We start from the raw sequence: 21,660 nt of genomic DNA, 5'->3' as shown, positions 1-21,660 counted from the left end.
TGTAGGACAGCGAGCACAGGGCTGATGGGTGAATGGGACTTGGTGGGAGTTAGGACACGGGCAGCCGAGTTTTGGATGAGCTGAAGGAGGGTGGAAGATAGGAGGCCGGCCAGGATAGCTTAGAATAGTCAAGTCTAGAGGTAACAACAGCATGGATGTTTCAGCAGCAGATGAGCTGACGCGGGGGTGGGGGAGGGAGATGGCCGATGTTACGGAGGTGGATATAAGCAGTCCTTGTGATGGAGAGGATATGGGGTCAGAAGCTCAGCTCAGGATCAAATAGGACACTGAACCCGAGAGAATATCTAGTTTTGTGACAAACATAGAAACATAGAAGATAGGAGCAGGAGCAGGCCATTCGGCCCTTCGAGCCTGCTCCGCCATTCAACGAGATCATGGCTGATCATCCAAACCCTAGCACCCGGTCCCTACACCCATCCCACCCAAGCCCCATCCCCATAACCCCGTAACCCCACGTATTTAATCCCCCCTAACACTAAGGGCCAATTTTTTTTTTTGTCATGGCCAATCAACCTAACCCGCACATCTTTGGACTGTGGGAGGAAACCGGAGCACCCGGAGGAAACCCACGCAAACACGGGGAGAATGTGCAAACTCCACACAGACAGTCACCCGAGGCCGGATTTGAACCCGGGTCCCTGGCGCTGTGAGGCAACAGTGCTAACCACTATGCCACCGTGCTGCCCACAAGGAGAAGCACTTAACTATTGTTATTGTCTGGGCTCTCTCCCAACATTACTTGTTCTTATTTACAACTAAAGGCAGCTTCCATGAGCAAACCTGCATGTCCTACAATCTAAAACTGCTGTGAATTGAACATTGTGCTGCAGGACTAACAGTTGCCCTTTTCACACAGTGTTGTACACTGGAGACCCACATGGGTTACCCACCGTATACTCCTATCCACTCTGAAAGGTGACTATTATTCTGGCTAAAGCTAATAGTTCAAATTTATTTGCAAAGAATAAAGTTACACAAAAGCAAAAGAAAACCATAAATAACCAGTTGTACAACTATTTGATTTGTACAATAATTAAACTGTTCTATTGCCACATCGCTTATTTTTCTCCCTTGATCTCCCAGAACTAAATGGAGCATCAGCTTGCAGACCTCCCCTGTGGTCTCTGAGACCTCCCACCCCTGCCCGTCCGATCAGTTCAAGCAACACCACTGTTGCTTTAGTGCCCCAAATATCTGACCAATGAGACCCCAGTTCACCCATCGTGTAACGGATTCCTGCAGGGGTATGGGGCTGTGCAGCGATATTACTGTGGTAGTACTGGATAGTCTAAATCTGCGGGAAGATTGATAGGTTAGACTTTGCAATTTAAATAAATATACCTATCAAATACAACAGATGGATTTAAATTAATCCCAATTTTCTTCTCTTTCGCCAAGAACTTGGGGACATATTTTACTTGTGTCAACAGAAGGAGTAATTTTAAGTACCTTGGTGCAACTTAATTCTGTTGTAAAGTTTTTTTGGTTCCTTGTACTGGGTTCTGAGCTCCCGGTGACATCATAGCCACTGGTTATAAACCTTAATTTATTTACTTAAGATGGTGTTTGCAGAAAGAGGAGAGACAATTTCTGGTGGAAACTTTCATGGAGAGTATCCTGCAAAAGTAAGTAGAATATTATTATTGAACAAGAAGAGTAAGAGGAGAGCTGTTAGAGGCGTTCAAAATTATAAAGAGCTTTGATGAAGTAAATCGGGAAATACTATTTCCACTGGTTGGTGAGTCGGTAACCGGAGGTCAGAAATTTAAGATCATCAGAAGAACGAGGAGAGAGGTTGTGAGAAACGTCTTCACTAGAGGGTTATTAGGACTTAGAATGCCGACCAGAAACCGTGGGGGAAGCAGAATAAGTCATGGGGGTCGATTTTCCTGGAGCCTTCAGGCATGTTGCGGGGGGGGGGGGGGGGAAATCCCGATTTCGGGGGTCCCGACACCCAAAACCCGCCTCCACGTAAGTTTCAGGGGAGGCGGGTACCCGCCCCGCACTGGGACCCGCCAACCCGAGGCGGGAAGGGGATTAGTGCCAATTAACTGCCTGTTAACAGGTAGTTAACAGGCAGTTTTTAGCCTAATCCCTATTTTGAGGGGTGTCGTGTGGGATTCCCGACGGCTCCAAACCACGCCAGGTTAGAGCAGGCGGGCCGTCGGGTTGAAGGACTTGGAGGGGTCGCGATGTCGGTGTTCAGGTGAGTGATGGGTGCATGAGTGCAAAGGTAAGTATGTTTGGTGTGTCTAAAGTGTGTAAAGAAGTTTAAATTACCTGTACTTACCTTAACAGCCTTTCTTCCTCTAGGTTTCGGGAGTCCATCACTCAGCCGGCACTGAAAGCAAAATGGCTGCGAGCTGTCAAAAGTGACAGCCTTCAGCTTTCAGTGCTGGTGAGAGTTCTAACTGAGTCTGTGTAGAAGGACTCGGGTTAGAAGTCAGACTGTCAGTGTTTAACAGCTTCAAATAGCTGTCAAACGCTGATACTTCATCTGTCAAGACCTCTTGACAGATGAAATTTCAGTCTGTGATGTCACCTGTTGCCGGGTGGCCCTTAATTGGCCTGCTGAGCCCGCTGGGCGGGCTTAACAAGGTCAATCAAGGGAAAATCGCGTGGATTGGCCAAACGTCGATGTAGGCGGGACTAAAACCCGAAAGTTGTAGTCCCACCTCCTTCCCGACAGCTTTATGAAAATCGACCCCATGGTTTTGAAAGGGTAAGCATTTGAAGAAGAAAAAAAAAAGGTTATGGACAAAGAGCTCAGGAATTGGAGAGCTCTTTCAGAGAGGCGGCACAGGCACGACACCCTGGTTAGCCAACCAGCAACGCCACGACTTCGCCTCACCGGCGCTACAGTTCGCCCCGGTGCCCATTGCCCGGCACGGCGAATCCACCTCACACGTCCCGCTAAGCCTGCACCAGGCATGGTTTGTTTTCGTCCGGCACGATGCCCACCGCGGACCCCTTCAACCCCCGTACGACGGGCCCTACAAAGTGCTACAGGCTGGGGACAAATTTTTCGCCCTACAAGTGGGCGACAGGACTGAAAAAGTGTCGGTTGACCGACTCAAGCCAGCACACTCGGAGCCCGGTGAGCAGGTCCCAGTAGCTCGTCCACCGCCACGCGGCCGACCTGCTGTACTGTGAGATTCTATGATTCGTGAAGTCCATTATTTTGGATCTTATGTATAAGAACATCTGTAGAATGTCCACTTGTGCAAGACCCTGTTATCTCTGGTGTTACTTATCCTATGATTGTTATAGATATTAATTACCTTACCATGTTTTTAAAATACTGAACAGTATTAAGCTGGATGAGAATGTTTTTTATTTCTCTCAAACACAAGGTCTGATATTTTTATTAGCGAAAGAAAACCACATCACAGTTTTAGACCATTTCGTGCATCGCTGGTGTAGTGTTAACCGGAACCAATTGCTTGTGTGTGTTTTTATACAGGCCCTTGACTATCTGGCGATTGGTGTTCACGAACTCGCTGCGATCAGCGAGAGGAGAATTGAAAGACTGTGTAATCCATCCCTGAGTGAACTGCCTGCCTTCCTGGTCAATGAAGGAGGTCTGAACTCTGGCTTCATGATAGCTCACTGCTCAGCAGCTGCCTTGGGTAGGTCACCTCACTCTGAATTTCAGCAAGTTCTGTACTAGTTGCTATTTTATTAGTGGACTGTTAGTAGGGAGAGGTCAGTGGTCACTTGGCCATCAGCAGAAGCAGAGGAGGGCCCAGGATCCGAGGGAGAGAGAGTAGGCAACGGGGGAGAAATTGGTGCAACGAGCGCCAACATTCTGTACCCCAAGGACACCTAAAAGACATCCTTTTATCATTTTAAACACCTCAATTAGATCACCCCTCAACCTTCTAAACTCAAGGGAATATAACCCAAGGAAGGTTGCATAAATGTGGCTTGTAGTTGCATAAATGTGGCTTGTATTTCCTTGAGTTGAGATTGAGGGATGATTTAATTGAGATGTTAAAAATGATAAAGGGATTCGATAAGGTAGATAGAGAGAAACTGTTCCTCTGGTGGAAGAGTCCAGAACAAGGGGGCGTAACCTTAAAATTAGAGCCAGGCCGTTCAGGAGTGAAAGCAGGAAGCACTTCTTCACAGATTACTGGAAACCTGGTTATCAAGAGATATGGATCAAAGGTGTGTAAATGGAGATAAGATACAGATCAGCCACAATTGTGGATTTAACATTTAAAAAACATTGATGTTTAGCCTAGAATTCGCTGACTCCACAGTGCTCACCCCCCACCCCACGGGACTTGCCTTCGGGCCGATGCCAGCGAGGAACGCGCCCTGATACTCAACTGTGTAAAACGGACGCGCTGCCTGTGGAGGGGCCCCAGGAGCCGACAGCTGGTCCGATTGGGGGCCTCCTGCTGTCGGAGCACCACTGGCTATGGGCCAGAACCACCCTTGCAGCTCCAACACTTTCACGCCCCCCCCCCACCCCTGCTGGTTTCTCTTCAACTATTTGCCAAGCAAAGAAGCTCCATTCTTGTCACTTATTCCCGAAATGAAATCCTCCCAGAACACTGAAACACAAAACTCAAAGAACACACCCGCTTCACAAAGTGTTTTTATGGTGCGTATTAATATTCCGAATGTGATTCCTTTTTAATATTTACAAGTGCTTCCTTTCCTCACAACTTACATTTCTATAGCGCCTTTCACAACCTCAGGATGTTCCAAAGCGCTTTACAGCCAATGAAGTATTTTTGAAGTGTAGTCACTGTTGTAGCGTTGGAAACGTGGCAGCCAATTTGCGCACATCTAGCTCCCACAAGCAGCAATGTGATAATGACCAGAGAATCTGTTTTAGTGATGTGGGTTACATCGAGTCTACAGCACAGAAACAGGCCATTCAGCCCAAATGCTAGTGTTTATGCTCGACACGCACCTCCTCCCACCCCTCGTCATCTCACCCTATCAGCATATCCTTCTATTCCTTTCTCCCATGTGTTTATCCAGCTTCCCCTTAATGCATCTATGCTATCTATCCTTGTGGAGTTCCATATTCTCACCACTCTGAGTAAAGAAGTTTCTCCTGAATTCCCTATTGGATTTATTAGTGACTGTCTTATATTTATGACTCTTAGTTTTGGAGCCCCTGCAAGTGGAAACATCTTCTCTGTGTCTACCCCATCAAACCATTTCATTATTAGGCCAGTGTTGTCTACAGCCACATGACTAATTGGGAATCCAGATGTGGTTAATTGCATTTCTAATTAGTGAATAAAAATGAGTAATAGACACTGTTGCTGGTCATGTGATCTCAGTACCCCTAGTCACATGGCGTATACATGTGAACTTTAACCTTTTGTGAGTTTGGCGATAAAGTGAGAGGAAATGCAGACTGCGAGTGTTATTTAATCGTCGTGAGTTCTTTAATACCTTGGTTATTGAATGGTGGGAGATGGTTGTTAAATAAATAGACACATGTGAAACACATGTACTGTATTGTGTGAGCGTGTTTAAGGTGTTTTCTACTAAAATTATTGCATGTGGTTAAAACAGTGTTGCCGGAGCTACCCCTGCGATTAGTCAGTGATTTCTATTGCACAACACTGCATTATGCTGCACCCCAGGGTTTGCTCAAGGAGGGCGCAACACTTGCACCTACTATGGGACCAAGTGCAAATGAGGCGAGAGTGGCATCACCACGGTTCCTGCCTCATTTTCATGGCAAAGACCCGAGGTGGGAGGCCTGGTGACCTCCCTCGGGGCGACGCCCACAGTTAGTAGGCCTTAATCTTGCCCGCGGTCAGTTGATGAATACAAGTTTTATTTTAACATACAAGACGGCAACAGAATTGGGAGACTGCAGAACCTCACTCCACAGAACCATCTAGTGGCCTGTGTCTGCAACTAGAGCCAATGGCACCATTGAATGGAAAATATGGACATAGCAATTTACAATGGTAAATGCTGACAGAAAAGTGTGACAACAGGAAGTAAGGTTTATGAACAGGAAGTGTGCAAGATTTTTAATTATATAGGAATAAATCATTTTTGTTTATATACTAATTGATTTCCTGTGATGTTGCACACAAGACTAAGTGTAGTCTTCAGGTGAAATGGAGTGAGAGGCTGGGTGTAATTGACCAAGTGGCCCAGAGTTGGTTGGGGCTCAGAAGGAGTATATCCACAGTATAGGCTAAAGAGCTGGGAGATGTAAAGTGGAGACGCTACAGCACCACCACTGGTGGGAGGGTGTAATTACAGCGTGACCAGTTTACATAGGCAGTTTCCACTATAAATATGGACATAACAATTTATAATGGGAAAAAGTTGACACAAGTTTGAAAAGAACACAACCACAGGAAGTAAGGTTTTGTGACAGGAAGGGCATGATTTTTACTATATCACTGATAGCATTCCTCTATCCAAAAAATATTTAATCCTAGTTCTACAAAGGATTAGAAAGGATTATTTCTCTTGCATTTATATAGCGCCTTTCATGACCTCAGGATGTCCCAAAGCACTTTACAGCCAATTAAGTACTTTTGAAGTGTAGCAGCCAATTTACGCACAGCAAGCTCCCACAAACAGCAATGCAATAATGGCCAGATAATCTGTTTTAGTGATCATGATTGAGGGATAAATATTGGCCAAGACACCAGAGAGAACTCCCCTGCTCTTCTTCAAATAGTACTGTGGAATATTTTACGTCCACCTGAGAAAGCAGACGGAGCCTCGGTTTAACGTCTCACCTGAAAGACGGCACCTCCGACAGTGCAGTACTCCCTCAGTATTGCACTGGAGTGTCAGCCTAGATGAGAAATTATAGTCTTAAATGTTTCCATTTTAGTTTATAGAGCCAGTATATTGGAAATAATCTTGATTATTTTCAGTCTCTGAGAACAAGGTGCTGTGTCACCCGTCATCGGTTGACTCCCTGTCCACCAGCGCTGCCACTGAGGACCACGTCTCCATGGGTGGATGGGCCGCCAGGAAGGCGTTGAGGGTCATTGAGCATGTCGAACAAGGTAAGACTAAGTACAGAAAATGCTGGAAAAACTCAGCAGGCCAGGCAACATCCATGGAGAGAAAATAGAGTCAACGTTTTGGGTCAAACCCTTTGTCAAGACTGAAGGCCAGGCTGGGCGAGAACAAAAGAGAAGAGTCATTAAGAGGTATTCAAAACGAGACAAGATGGTGATAGGACTAGTGGAGACAAAAGATGGTTCTAGATTAGGTGTGAAATGCGCTGGCAGAATGGGAGACAGCTGCCATGGGGGAGAGAAAAAAAAGATGGTGGGGGAAAAGGGCCAAAACAAAGGTGTGGATAAAAAAATAAGTAAAAATGTAATGGGGGCCGAGGTTATGATCTGAAATTGTTGAACTCGATATTGAGTCCGGAAGGCTGTAAAGTGCCGAATCGGAAGATGAGGTGCTGTTCCTCGAGTTTACGCTGAGCTTCCGTGGAACAATGCAAGAGCCCGAGTACAGTGAGGTCTGAATGGGAATGGGGCGGTGAATTAAAATGACAGGCGACTGGAAGCTCGGGGTCATCCTTACGGACTGAATGGAGGTGTTCCGCAAAGCGGTCACCCAATCTGCGTTTGGACTCCCCAATGTAGAGGAGACCACATCGTGAGCAGCGAATACAGTATACTAGATTGCAAGAAGTACACGTAAATCGCTGTTTCACCTGGAAGGGGTGTTTGGGGCCCTGGACAGTGGGAAGGGGGGAGGTATAAGGGCAGGTGTTGCATCGCCTGCGCTTGCACGGGAAGGTGCCGGGCGAAGGGGAAGGGGTGCTGGAGGTGATAGAGGAGTGGACTAGGGTGTCTCGGAGGGAGCGGTCCCTACGGAATGCTGAAAGGGGAGGAGAGGGGAAGATGCGTTTAGTGGTGGGATCACTTTGGAGGTGGCGGAAATGGTGGAGGATGATCTGTTGAATGTGGAGGCTGGTGGGGTGAAAGGAAGACTAAGTACCGTTGACTGTCATTTTGTTGCACTCTGGTAGATATTGAGAACAACTCAGAACTGTGTACCTGTAAGAGAAGTAAATAATGAACCTTATTGGTTTCAAGTTTTCATATGTTGTGTTAGTTCTTTACGTTTTCCTAGTAACACATTGAGTCTTTGTAAATGAATGAACGAAGAGTTTATCCACAGAGAGGACAAAGCAGTTTGCACCGTGGCTGCAGTGTGTGCTGTCTACAGGATGCACTGCAGCAACCCGCCAAGACTTCTTTAACAGCACTTTCCAAGCCACCAGGAAGGATAAGGACATCAGGCGCATGGGAATACCATCACCTCTAAGCTTCCCTCTATGTCACACAGCATCCTGACTTGGACATACATCACCATTCCTTCATCGTCGTCGAGTCAAAATCCTGGAACTTCCTACCTAACAGCAGTGTGGGGGAACCTTCACCACACGGTCTGCAGCGGTTCAAGAAGGCGGCTCACCACCACCTGCTCAAGGGCAATTAGGGATAAGCAATAAATGCTGGCCTTGCCAGTGACACACATCCTGAAAATGAAAGAAACCTTAATTGGCTCCCACATAGGCCACGACATCCAGTTGTGTTCTCTCCCGTTGCAAAATCTTTTCTAGTCCATGCAATATGCCTCATTCCTCAGCACCAGACAGGCAACAACCCATCCAGGACTGATGGTCTGGACTGCAAAAGACCCATGGCAGCCCTTCTCACTATTGAATCCTATCTTCTAACTATGTTTTGAGGAGACTTCTGTAGGTTGGGAGAACAATGTAGAGGGGTTTAGGGAGTGAGATTAGAAAGTAGGGCCAAAGTGGCTAAAGGCTTTGCCAAGATTTGTGGAACAGAAGGAGAGGGGGAATGTGCAAGAGGCCAGAGTCAGAGGACTAAAGGGTGTGGGCTGGGACATTGGGCTGGAGGAGATGCTCCAGCAGTGAGGTGGTGGTGAGGAAGTGGAGGGATTTGTAAATGAGGACAAGGATTTTGAATTCATTGAGGTGGAGGTTGGTGAGGAGAAGGATGTGAGCAGTGGAGTTCTGAATGATTTGGCATTTATGGCAGTTGAAACCTGGGAGGTCACTGAGCAGGAGAATTGGAGCCTGGAGGTTACAAAAGCATGGCTAAGGGTTTCGGTAGCAATGGGGATAAGGTGGGAGTTGTAGCAGGGGCTGTTGCGGTGGTGGAAGTTAACATTCTTGGTGATGGATAGGATATGCGGTTTGAAGCTCCACTTCGAGCCGAACAGATCGAGTTTTGCTTGGCAAAATCGTTGGGAAGAGGGTGGCATCGGGCTCACAGGTGGCACGCTGGCGGAGCCTAAACAGGATGGCTCCTGCCAAAAGTCCATGGTTGCATTAGCCAGTCAGAAATGGTTGTATTGTTGCTTAAAGAAGTCATTGGTCAGATACAATGTGGAGACTAGTGTGTAGTTCTGGTCACTTAATCGTAATGATATTCTTAACTTTGATAGGGTATAGCAATTAACACGGGTCTGGGTATCTGGACTCTAAACCCTGAAAAAAACTAAGGAAGTTGGTCTTGTTCTCTTTGGAAAAAGGGGAAAATGCATGGTGACCTAACGCAAGTATCGACGGTTATGAAGGGGGTTCATATAACTGATCCAGGCAATTAGTGCATAATTATGAAAAAAAAAGAAGACTTGCATTTATATAGCGCCTTTCATGACCACCGGACGTCTTAAAGCGCTTTACAGCCAATGAAGTACTTTTGAAGTGGAGTCATTGTTGTAATGTGGGAAAAGTGGCAGCCAGTTTGCGCACAGCAAGCTCCCACAAACAGCAATGTGATAATGACCAGATAATCTGTTTTTGTGATGTTGATTGAGGGATAAATATTGGCCAGGACACCGGGGAGAACTCCCCTGCTCTTCTTCGTAATAGTGCCATGGGATCTTTTACGTCCACCTGAGAGCAGACGGGGCCTCGGTTTAACGTCTCATCCGAAAGACAGCACCTCCGACAGTGCAGCACTCCCTCAGCACTGCACTGGAGTGTCAGCCTAGAGTTTTGTGCTCAAGTCCCTGGAGTGGGACTTGAACCCACAGCCTCCTGACTCCGAGGCGAGGGTGCTACCCACTGAGCCACAGCTGACAGATGAAGAGTTAAAATACCGGGCAGAAACAATTAAAAATTAGGAATTGAGGAGGAAAAGGGAAAAATGATCGGAGAAGGCTGTTGGAGTGAATAATATAAATGTGGTCAATAGACAACTAGATATGTACATATGAACATAGACGGACAGGTAAAGACCCTCTGATCCATCCAGCTTGACCCACACAATTGCGATGCCTTGTGCATCACAATATATCCACTTCACCCCACCCGAAACCATGTGATCGCCTGGGAGAGGCAAAAAAAACAGATAAAAACCCAGGGCAATTTGGGAGATTTGGGAATTTCCTCTCCGACCCATCTAGGCGATCAAAACTAGTCCAGATCACTCTGGCCCTGAAATCCCTGCAGTACCTACCTTCTGTAAGAGGTGATCTCCGCCCCAGCCAGAAACAGGTCCAGCTCTCACTTGAAGGAATTCAGCGAGTCCGCGTCCACCACACGAGCCGGCAGCCTGTTCCAGAGGTTTGCTGTTCTCTGGGAAAAGAACCACCTCCTGACATCGAACCTAGATCTGGCCTTATACAACTTAAATTTCTGACCCCTGGTCCTGCTTAACCTGTTTAACTGAAACAAACTGTCAGCTGGAACACAATCCATTCCCTTCATTATCTTATAAACCTCATTCAGATTCTCCCCTAAGTCTATGCTTCTCTAAAGTGTAGAGCGCCAGCTCTTTTAGCCTATCTTGATAACTAAGATGCTTTAGACTGGGAATTAGTCTAGTGGATCCTCCATGATGTGCCTCAATAATTCCGAGACTCGATGTTAGCGAAAGAAAACAAGGCTTTTATTAACTTAGAAGGTAACACGTAGTGGAGAGAGGTATCTTCCATCCGGAGGGCTGCAGTACTGGATATGAGGCCAGACTGAGCTTGCTTACATAGGGGCCAGGTATGGGCGGAGCCCTACACACAACACATTCCAATATACAATACAATGGTGAGGAAACGGAACTGGGGGAAGGGAAATGAAACTGGAACCGACCACAGTCACAGGCAGTGATGAATGGAATATTTCATCACATTCACCCCTTCTATAGATTTAGTCTGTTCGGGGGTTTGATAGTCCTCTGCAACCGACGTGGCTGTTGCGGTGCCGCGGGTGTCGGCTGGGTGTCCCCGGTAGCCTCCTGGGTCTCTGCCGGGGGTGGCGCCAGGGTTGTTGAAGGGGTAGTTGGTGGGGGTGCCGTTGGTCGATGTTCTTCCGGGGGTGATGAAAGAGTAGTGGGTGGGTAAGAGTTGCTGCGATCGTTGTCGCTGCTATCGCCGTGGTTGTTGTCGTTACCGGCTGGGGCGACGTCTTTTATGGACACGGTGTCCTCCCTTCCGTCGGCGTGCCGGACATATGCGTATTGGGGGTTGGCGTGGAGTAGGTACACTGGCTCCACGAGAGGGTCCGTCTTGTGGCCCCTCACATGCCTTCGCACGAATACCGGACCTGGGGTGGAGAGCCATGATGGCATGGATACGCCTGAGGTGGATTTCTGGGGAAAGACAAACATTCGTTCATGAGGCGTGGCATTAGTGGCAGTACACAATAGCGACCGTATCGAATGGAGCACATCCGAGAGGACTTCCTGCCAGCGGGAGATAGGGAGGCCCTTGGTCCTTAGAGCTAGAGTGACTGCTTTCCATACTGTCCCGTTCTCTCGCTCCACTTGGCCGTTACCCCGGGGGTTGTAGCTGGTGGTACGGCTCGTGGCGATCCCCCTGGATAGCATGTACTGGCGTAGCTCTTCACTCATGAAGGACGCCCCCCTATCCGTATGGATGTAGCTCGGCATACCGAACAGGCACAACAGGCTGTTGAGGCATTTAATGACCGTGGCGCTGGTCATGTCTGGGCAGGGGAAGGCGAATGGGAACCGGGAGTATTCGTCCACAATGTTCAGGAAGTAAACATTGCGGTCGACGGACGGGAGGGGGCCCTTGATATCTAAGCTGAGCCGCTCAAAGGGCCGTGTAGCTTTGATTAAGTGGGCTCTATCTGGGCGGTAGAACCGAGGCTTGCACTCAGCGCAAGTGCGGCAGTTCCTGGTCAGAGTCCGTTTCTTCTCGCTACCCCTTACCACTACCACTTGGGCGCGCCACGGGCTGTTGCTGCGTTCAATAATGCGCTCTTTCAGGAGCCTGTCTACCTCGGTCGCGATAAACCGCCTGTCCTCCCAGCTGTACCTCCTGCTTTTGGTCGCTATTGGCCAGCAGTTAGGGGTAAGGTTCGCGAATAGCGAAGGTGGCTTTACCTTCAGCGTAGCCAGACCGCACACTGTGAGGGGCGGCTGGGACCCACCGTACTTGAGCGTGATGCTTTGGTGGTTGCACTGGAAATCCAGGCCCAAGATCACACTCGCACATAGATTCTTCATGATTAATACTTTAAAATTATCATATACAGTTCCGTTAACGGACAATTGTACCGTGCAGTAACCCAGAATGGTCGATGTCTGGGTTTTATCAGCCATAGAGATGGTACCCTGAGTAGGGACCACCTTTAGGGAGAGTTGTTGTGCCAGTTCAGGGTGGATAAAACTCTCCGTGCTTCCACTGTCAATTAAACATTTAACCCTGCACCCGTTTACCTCGATGTCCACCATTGATTTGGATAGCGGGTGCGGCCTGGTCTGATCCACTGTGACCGATGCCACTGTAGGGCCCTGATCGAGACAAGATGGCGTCCACGCTGTCTGCTCATAAGATGGTGGACCCCACGAGGTCGGGCAAGATGGCATCCAAGATGGCCGCTCCCACGGCGCGCACGCGGCGGTGGCGGGTTTTCCGGCGGTTGGTTTTCCGGCGGGGTTCCCTCTGCACACCTTCCCGAAGTGCCCCTTCTTACCGCACTTAAAGCAGGTGGTGCCTTTCGCCGGGCACAGGTTTCTGGTGTGCTTTGGCTGCCCGCAGAAGTAGCAGTTGGGTCCCCGACGCGTCGCGGCTGTCGTAGGGCTTCTGGGGGGAGAGCGGGGCCCCGACGGTGTCGGGCTGCCGGGCGGGGAAGATGCCTTCCAAGATGGCGGCGCCCTTGGTGCACACGTGGCGGCGTGGACGGCGCGGGCTGAAGAGTAGGCGTCCGAGTTTCTCTGGGCCACATCCAGGGATCGCGCGGTGTCCGCAGCCTGTTTCAGGTCCAATCCCGTTTTTTCCAGCAGTCTTTGCCGGATGTAAGTGGAGCTGAGGCCTGTGATAAAGGCATCGCGAACAAGCTCGTCAGTGTACACTGCGGCTTTTACATCTCGGCACTTGCAGTCTTTGCCAAGCATTTTCAGGGTGCCTAGGAACTCCTCCACCGATTCCCCAGGTCGCTGTGCGCGAGTAGCGAGCAGATGCCTAGCATACACCTCATTCGTAGGCTGCTGGTAATGCGCCTTTAAGATGTCGCAGGCGGCCAGGTACGTGTCGGCGTCTTGGATGAGGGGGTAAACCCGGTGGCTTACCCAATTCCGCAGAATTCCGAGTTTCATACTCGCAGCGTCCGTAGCGTCTTTGACGGCTGCGGAATTGTCCAGGAAGAATTCCATACACATAAACCAGTGTCCGAAGCGTGCTGATGCGTCCGGAGCATGCTGATCCAAATCCAAACGTTCGGGTTTCAGGAGTTGATCCATTGTGTTGAAAAATAAGTTAATAAAATTGATGTGCCTCAATAATTCCGAGACTCGATGTTAGCGAAAGAAAACAAGGCTTTTATTAACTTAGAAGGTAACACGTAGTGGAGAGAGGTATCTTCCATCCGGAGGGCTGCAGTACTGGATATGAGGCCAGACTGAGCTTGCTTACATAGGGGCCAGGTATGGGCGGAGCCCTACACACAACACATTCCAATATACAATACAATGGTGAGGAAACGGAACTGGGGGAAGGGAAATGAAACTGGAACCGACCACAGTCACAGGCAGTGATGAATGGAATATTTCATCACACTCCACTGCACCCTTTCCAAAGCCTCAATATCACCCACCATGTGAGGAGACCAAAACTGGACAAAACCAAGTGCAGCCTGACTATGGTCCTGTACAAGGACAAAACAAAGCAGTATGCCTCATCTTATACTCAGTTGTCCAATGGATACACCCCAACACCCTATTTGCTCTAACTATCACTGCATGGCATTGCTCATGTACCTTTAAGGATGTATGCACTAGAATGCCCAAATCTCTTTCTATCTCCACCGTCTTTAATGCCTTTCCCTGAAGGGTGTATGAATGTTGAGCATTTGCCCACATGCATAACACTGCACTTATCTAAGTTATCATTTCCAGTCTTGAGCCCAATCTCCCAACACATTAAGATCTGCCTGAAGCAGACGAGCATCATCTACAGTTCTAACACTTGCACAGATCTTGGTATCATCCGCAAATTTGCAGATTGTGCCCCCAATATTTACATCCAGATCATTAATAAAAATAGTGAAGACCAACGGTCCCAACACCGATCCCTGCGGGACACCACTGGTGACCGGTCTCCCAACAGATCCAAATCCATCTATAAGTATTTTTTGCCGACGTCCTGCCAGCCAGTTCTGAATTCAGCTCAATATATTACTGCTAATACCAGAGGCTTCGATCTTATAGAGAAGCCTCTTATGTGGTACCTTATCAAAAGTTCTTTGGAAATCTAAGTAGACAATGTCTGCTGGACTTCCCTCATCACCAACTTTGTAACTTCTTCAAAAATACAATTAGATTTGTAAGACATGACCGCCTTTTTATGAAGCCATGTTGGGTGTCCCGAATATGACCCTCTCTATCCAAGTATTCATATACTGCATCCCTAATGATTCCTTCAAGCATCTTACCTATTACTGATGTTAAACTAATGGGCCTATAGTTACCCTGGTTCGTCTTGTCACCAATTTTAAAGATGAGGACTACATTAGCCTCCTTCCAGTCCATAGGAACCATTCCAGACTGCAGTGAGCTATTACAAATACAGGCTAGGGGCTGCTACAGCACATGCCCCATCTCCTGAGGACCCTCGGGTGGAGATTATCCGGCCTGGCTGCTCCATCTCGAAAATAATAGCTTAAGCAATATGAAGAGAAGACGGTTAAGTGAAGTTGAGATTAGTTAAAAGGAACAAACTTGTTGGGTATAATGGTCCCTTCCTGTTTCTCAGTGTTTTTAAATCCTATGCGATGCGAGTCTCATTGATCTTCTGCCGGTAGTGATTCTAAATGTATTTGGGCAAGTTTGATCCACATGAGCTCAGAGTTCAGGATTACTCTAAACATTGGGGCAGTGTAGAGGGAGCTTTACTCCGTATCTAACCCGTGCTGTACCTGCCCTGGGAGTGTTTGATGGGACAGTGTAGAGGGAGCTTTACTCAGTATCTAACCCGTGCTGTACCTGCCCTGGGAGTGTTTGATGGGACAGTGTAGAGGGAGCTTTACTCTCTATCTACCCCGTGCTGTACCTGCCCTGGGAGTGTTTGATGGGACAGTGTAGAGGGAGCTTTACTCTGTACCTAACCCGTGCTGTAGCTGCCCTGGGAGTGTTTGATGGGGACAGTGTAGAGGGGACTTTACTCTGTATCTAACCCGTGCTGTACCTGCCCTGGGAGTGTTTGATGGGACAGTGTAGAGGGAGCTTTACTCTGTATCTAACCTGTGCTGTACCTGCCCTGGGAGTGTTTGATGGGACAGTGTAGAGGGAGCTTTACTCTGTATCTAACCTGTGCTGTACCTGCCCTGGGAGTGTTTGATGGGACTGTGTAGAGGGAGCTTTACTCTGTATTTAACCTGTGCTGTACCTGCTCTGGGAGTGTTTGACGGGACAGTGTAGAGTGAGCTTTACTCTGTATCTAACCCGTGCTGTACCTGCCCTGGGAGTGTTAGATGGGACAGTGTAGAGGGAGCTTTACTCTGTATCTAACCTGTGCTGTACCTGCCCTGGGAGTGTTTGACGGGACAGTGTAGAGGGAGCTTTACTCTGTACAGTTTTGGTGTCCATACTTGCTCTCGAGTCAGTACAAAGAAGGTTCACTCAGTTAATCCCGGGGATGAGGGGATGGACATATGAGGAGAGGTTGAGTAGATTGGGACTCTACTCATTGGAGTTCAGAAGAATGAGAGGCGATCTTATTGAAACATATAAGATTGTGAAGGGGTTGGATCAGGTGGATGCGGGGAGGATGTTCCCGATGATGGGTGAAACTAGAACTAGGGGGCATAGTCTTAGAATAAGGGGCTGCTCTTTCAAAACTGAGAGGAGGAGGAACTACTTCACTCAGAGGGTGGTAGGTCCATGGAATATGCTGCCCCAAAAAGCTGTAGAAGCTACATCATTACATAAATTTAAAACAGAAATAGACAGTTTCCTAGAAGTAAAGGGAATTAAGGGTTATGGAGAGCGGGCAGGAATGTGGACATGAGTCTAGGTTCGGATCGGACATGGCCCTGTGGGTAGCGGAGCGGGCCCAGGGGCCGTGTAGCCTGATCCTGCTCCTATTTCGTGTGTCTAATTCTGTTAGATTCAGGAGATGGTTCTGTGATAGTGGATTGGCGGTTAGGATCAGATCAGCCATGATCTTATTGAATGGCGGAGCAGGCTCGAGGGGCCGATTGGTCTACTCCTGCTCCTATTTCTTATGTTCTTATGTATCTAACCCAGTCTGTACCTGCCCTGGGAGTGTTTGATGGGACAGTGTAGAGGGAGCTTTACTCTGTATCTAACCTGGGCTGTACCTGTCCTGGGAGTGTTTGATGGGACAGTTTAGAGGGAGCTTTACTCTGTATCTAACCTGGGCTGTACCTGCCCTGGGAGTGTTTGATGGGACAGTTTAGAGGGAGCTTTACTCTGTATCTAACCCGTGCTGTACCTGCCCTGGGAGCGTTTGATGGGACAGTGTAGAGGGAGCTTTACTCTGTATCTAACCCGTGCTGTACCTGCCCTGGGAGTGTTTGATGGGACAGTGTAGAGGGAGCTTTACTCTGTATCTAACCCGTGCTGTACCTGCCCTGGGAGTGTTTGATGGGACAGTTTAGAGGGAGCTTTACTCTGTATCTAACCCGTGCTGTACCTGCCCTGGGAGTGTTTGATGGGACAGTGTAGAGGGAGCTTTACTCTGTATCTAACCCGTGCTGTACCTGCCCTGGGAGTGTTTGATGGGACAGTTTAGAGGGAGCTTTACTCTGTATCTAACCCGTGCTGTACCTGCCCTGGGAGCGTTTGATGGGACAGTTTAGAGGGAGCTTTACTCTGTATCTAACCTGGGCTGTACCTGCCCTGGGAGTGTTTGATGGGACAGTGTAGAGGGAGCTTTACTCTGTATCTAACCCGTGCTGTACCTGCCCTGGGAGCGTTTGATGGGACAGTGTAGAGGGAGCTTTACTCTGTATCTAACCCGTGCTGTACCTGTCCTGGGAGTGTTTGATGGGACAGTGTAGAGGGAGCTTTACTCTGTATCTAACCCGTGCTGTACCTGCCCTGGGAGTGTTTGATGGGACAGTGTAGAGGGAGCTTTACTCTGTATCTAACCCGTGCTGTACCTGCCCTGGGAGTGTTTGATGGGACAGTTTAGAGGGAGCTTTACTCTGTATCTAACCCGTGCTGTACCTGCCCTGGGAGTGTTTGATGGGACAGTGTAGAGGGAGCTTTACTCTGTATCTAACCCGTGCTGTACCTGCCCTGGGAGTGTTTGATGGGACAGTGTAGAGGGAGCTTTACTCTGTATCTAACCCGTGCTGTACCTGCCCTGGGAGTGTTTGATGGGACAGTGTAGAGGGAGCTTTACTCTGTATCTAACCCATGCTGTACCTGCCCTGGGAGTGTTTGATGGGACAGTTTAGAGGGAGCTTTACTCTGTATCTAACCCGTGCTGTACCTGCCCTGGGAGTGTTTGATGGGACAGTGTAGAGGGAGCTTTACTCTGTATCTAACCCATGCTGTACCTGCCTTGGGAGTGTTTGATGGGACAGTGTAGAGGGAGCTTTACTCTATATCTAACCCCGTGCTGTACCTGCCCTGGGAGTGTTTGATGGGACAGTGTAGAGGGAGCTTTACTCTGTATCTAACCCGTGCTGTACCTGCCCTGGGAGTGTTTGATGGGACAGTGCAGAGGGAGCTTTACTCTGTATCTAACCCGTGCTGTACCTGCCCTGGGAGTGTTTGATGGGACAGTGTAGAGGGAGCTTTACTCTGTATCTAACCCGTGCTGTACCTGCCCTGGGAGTGTTTGATGGGACAGTGTAGAGGGAGCTTTACTCTGTATCTAACCCGTGCTGTACCTGCCCTGGGAGTGTTTGATGGGACAGTGTAGAGGGAGCTTTACTCTGTATCTAACCCGTGCTGTACCTGCCCTGGGGGTGTTTGATGGGACAGTGCAGAGGGAGCTTTACTCTGTATCTAACCCGTGCTGTACCTGCCCTGGGAGTGTTTGATGGGACAGTGTAGAGGGAGCTTTACTCTGTATCTAACCCGTGCTGTACCTGCCCTGGGAGTGTTTGATGGGACAGTGTAAAGGGAGCTTTACTCTGTATCTAACCCGTGCTGTACCTGCCCTGGGAGTGTTTGATGGGACAGTGTAGAGGGAGCTTTACTCTGTATCTAACCCGTGCTGAACCTGCCCTGGGAGTGTTTGATGGGACAGTGTAGAGGGAGCTTTACTCTGTATCTAACCCGTGCTGTACCTGCCCTGGGAGTGTTTGATGGGACAGTGTAGAGGGAGCTTTACTCTGTATCTAACCCGTGCTGTACCTGCCCTGGGAGTGTTTGATGGGACAGTGTAGAGGGAGCTTTACTCTGTATCTAACCCATGCTGTAGCTGCCCTGGGAGTGTTTGATGGGACAGTGTAGAGGGAGCTTTACTCTGTATCTAACCCGTGCTGTACCTGCCCTGGGAGTGTTTGACGGGGACAAAAGATGCCTGAATTTTCCCAGCATGTTAGTTCCTCTCTTGATAATATACATTCACCACAAGAAAAGGTGAGAGATTCAGACTTAATTTAAGTTTAAGTTGCTAATCCCCTTTAAAACTTTGATTCTGACTGTTCATGTGTGTCTAAAGCTGGTCATTTCTGGTGATTGAGATCGAATGCTTTTGTTTCACTCAGTGCTTGGCATAGAGCTTCTTGCAGCCTGCCAGGGTATCGAGTTTTTACGCCCCCTAAAAACAACAACACCTCTGGAAAAGGTCTACGATCTGGTCCGCACAGTTGTGAGGTACGAGTAAACTATTGAGCTACTTTGGGTCATGGTTGAACTGTGACTGGCTGTCTGGGATGGTTCCAGTCAAGATGGTTAATGTTTTGTTACTGTCTGCTTTCTAGACCTTGGATTAAAGACCGTTTCATGGCACCAGACATTGAAGTTGTCCATCGGTTATTGGTGGAGCAAAAGGCGAGTTGGTACATTTCAGTGTTTATATTAGATAAGACTGTTTAATCTTTAACAACTGATCTTAGGAAACATGTTCGAAATGAAGATCCAGCGGCTCATTATTCTTTATTGATCATTTATATACAGACATTGGTTATGTAATGCCTTCATTTCTTAAGGCATTTTTGTTTGGCTAATTTAATAAGCATGAATGAAGTATTTTTTGAAGGGTTTTACCATTTAAAGTGGTGCTACACCTGTGTTGAATGTGCACATTATGATGTAGCTGAATCTCCACCCCACAAAGATCCTTCGGAATACAAACGGGTGGAAGCTATGCCATATAAAGCTGTGGTTAGACCCCATCTGGAGTACTGTATTCGGTACTGTGTTCAGTTCTGGGCACCGCACCTGAGGAAGGATATGTTGCACTTGGAAGGGGTATTAAGGGATATGGAACTAAGGCGAGTAAATGGAGTTGAGATGTGATCTAATTGAATGGTGGAACAAGCTCAAGGGGCTGAATGGCCTCCTCCTGTTCCTATGATCCGAGGGCAAGTTATCAAAAGAAATGTCCAACTGCCGTAGCACTTTGAGGTCTTGTTACTGACACGCTATTGGATTGCTTCTGTTGCTGACCGGGCTCCTTCTCCCGATAGGTTTGGGAAGTGGCACACCCTTATATCGAGAAGTACAGATCGACAAACCTGCCTGAGGCCAGGTCCGTTTCACCAACTGCCTTTACACTGGAGCCTGAGCATTCTCCCTGCAAGCGAGCGCGGAAAGAATAGCATCATCCCCGATCTGCTTCACCCATTCACTTGTAAAACTGTGACAGGAACAGAAATGCTGTGTGAAACTGTGTAATGTTTACTATTCTTACACAATTGTGCAGTTCAATCTTTAAATGTAATGTTTACAAGTTAACTGCAATACATTTTAATTTTATATATTGTTAAATGGTCAACATTGTGTATTTTTATGTAATGTGATGTACAAGTAACTAAGCTTACCAACAGTCTGCCTCAGTATCGCTGAGTTCTTAGAATATGGACCGCTCCAGGAACTTCAGTGCTCCCTGGGCAGGGCATTTTTTTTTTTTAAGATTTGACCTTGCTTGCTGTGACACTGACATATCTATGTCACAGTAATGATGACACCCAGGCACCACTTGCTTCCTGCAATATAATGGCCTATTACAAAATTCAACTGTTCTTAAAAAAAAAAATTAAAATTTTAAATGTTGCTCCTGCTCTGTCTCTAACTTTGATTTTCTTCAGTCTTGTTATTCTGCATTCATTACGTGTTTCTGTTTATTAACTAGAATGTTTATTTTACTAGAATGGTACCAGGCATGAGGGGCTTCAGTTACGTGGATAGGCTGGAGAAGCTGGGGTCGTTGTTCTTAGAGCAGAGAAGGTTAAGAGCAGATTTGATTAAGACGGTCTTTTTCTGACCGTCATTGTTTGTAGTTAGTATTTTACCTCACCTCTGCAGTTCAGCTCCTTTGTCCATGTTTCGATCAAGGCTGCAATGAGGTCTGGTGCCAAGTGGACCTGACAGAATCCAAACTGAGCATTGGTGAGCAGGTTATTGGTGAGTAAGTGCCACTTGATAGCACTGTCGATAACTCCTTCCATCACTTTGCTGATGATTGAGAGTCGGCTGATAGGACGGTAATGGCCGAGTTAGATTTGTCCTGTTTTTTTGTGGACAGGACATACCTGGGCAATTTTCCACACTGGCTGGTAGATGCCAGTGTTGTAGCTGTGCTGGAGCAGCTTGGCTAGCGGCGCGGCTAGTTCTGGAGCACAAGTCTTCAGCACGACAGCCAGGCTGTTGTCAGGACCTGTATGTAGTCTTTGCTGTATCCAGTGCACTCAGCCATTTCTTGATAGCATGTGGAGTGAGTCGAATTGGCTAAAGATTAGCTTCTGTGAGGGTGGGAACCTCAGGAGGAGGCTGAGAAGGATCATCCACTTGTCACTTCTGGCTGAAGATGGTTGCAAACGCTTCAACCTTGTCTTTTGCACTCACGTGCTGGGCTCCACCATTACAGGCAAAAAGGAAAAGGAGGTGGGATAGCATTGCTGGTTAAAGAGGAGATTAGCTCTGATGATGTGGAATCTGTATGGGTAGAGCTGAGAAATACCAAGGGGCATAAAACGTTAGTGGGAGTTGTATACAGAACCCAAACAGTAATGCTGAGGTTGGG

At 47.9% G+C, this 21,660-nt stretch overlaps 1 protein-coding gene across 3 annotated transcripts in view; it reads left to right on the top strand.

Annotated features, from left to right (window-relative positions):
- The window catches only part of hal (histidine ammonia-lyase), a 43,868-nt gene extending 23,171 nt beyond the window's left edge, over positions 1 to 20,697 (top strand). For all 3 annotated transcript variants that reach the window (XM_086009887.1, XM_086009885.1, XM_086009886.1), the window contains 6 exons: positions 1,581 to 1,646; positions 3,485 to 3,650; positions 6,903 to 7,037; positions 19,181 to 19,289; positions 19,397 to 19,466; positions 20,105 to 20,697. In XM_086009887.1, the coding sequence (XP_085866013.1) occupies positions 1,581 to 1,646; positions 3,485 to 3,650; positions 6,903 to 7,037; positions 19,181 to 19,289; positions 19,397 to 19,466; positions 20,105 to 20,236 (678 nt within the window). In that variant the 3' untranslated portion in view covers positions 20,237 to 20,697. The remainder of the gene's footprint in view (positions 1 to 1,580; positions 1,647 to 3,484; positions 3,651 to 6,902; positions 7,038 to 19,180; positions 19,290 to 19,396; positions 19,467 to 20,104) is intronic.
- Positions 20,698 to 21,660: the final 963 nt, after the last annotated feature.

This window comes from Somniosus microcephalus, chromosome 17, assembly GCF_052327205.1.
Source record: "Somniosus microcephalus isolate GS21.2 chromosome 17, FLI_Smic_1.0, whole genome shotgun sequence".
Taxonomy (NCBI): domain Eukaryota; kingdom Metazoa; phylum Chordata; class Chondrichthyes; order Squaliformes; family Somniosidae; genus Somniosus; species Somniosus microcephalus.
Note: the sequence above shows the minus strand (reverse complement) of the source record. Positions and strands in the feature narration are given on the sequence as shown.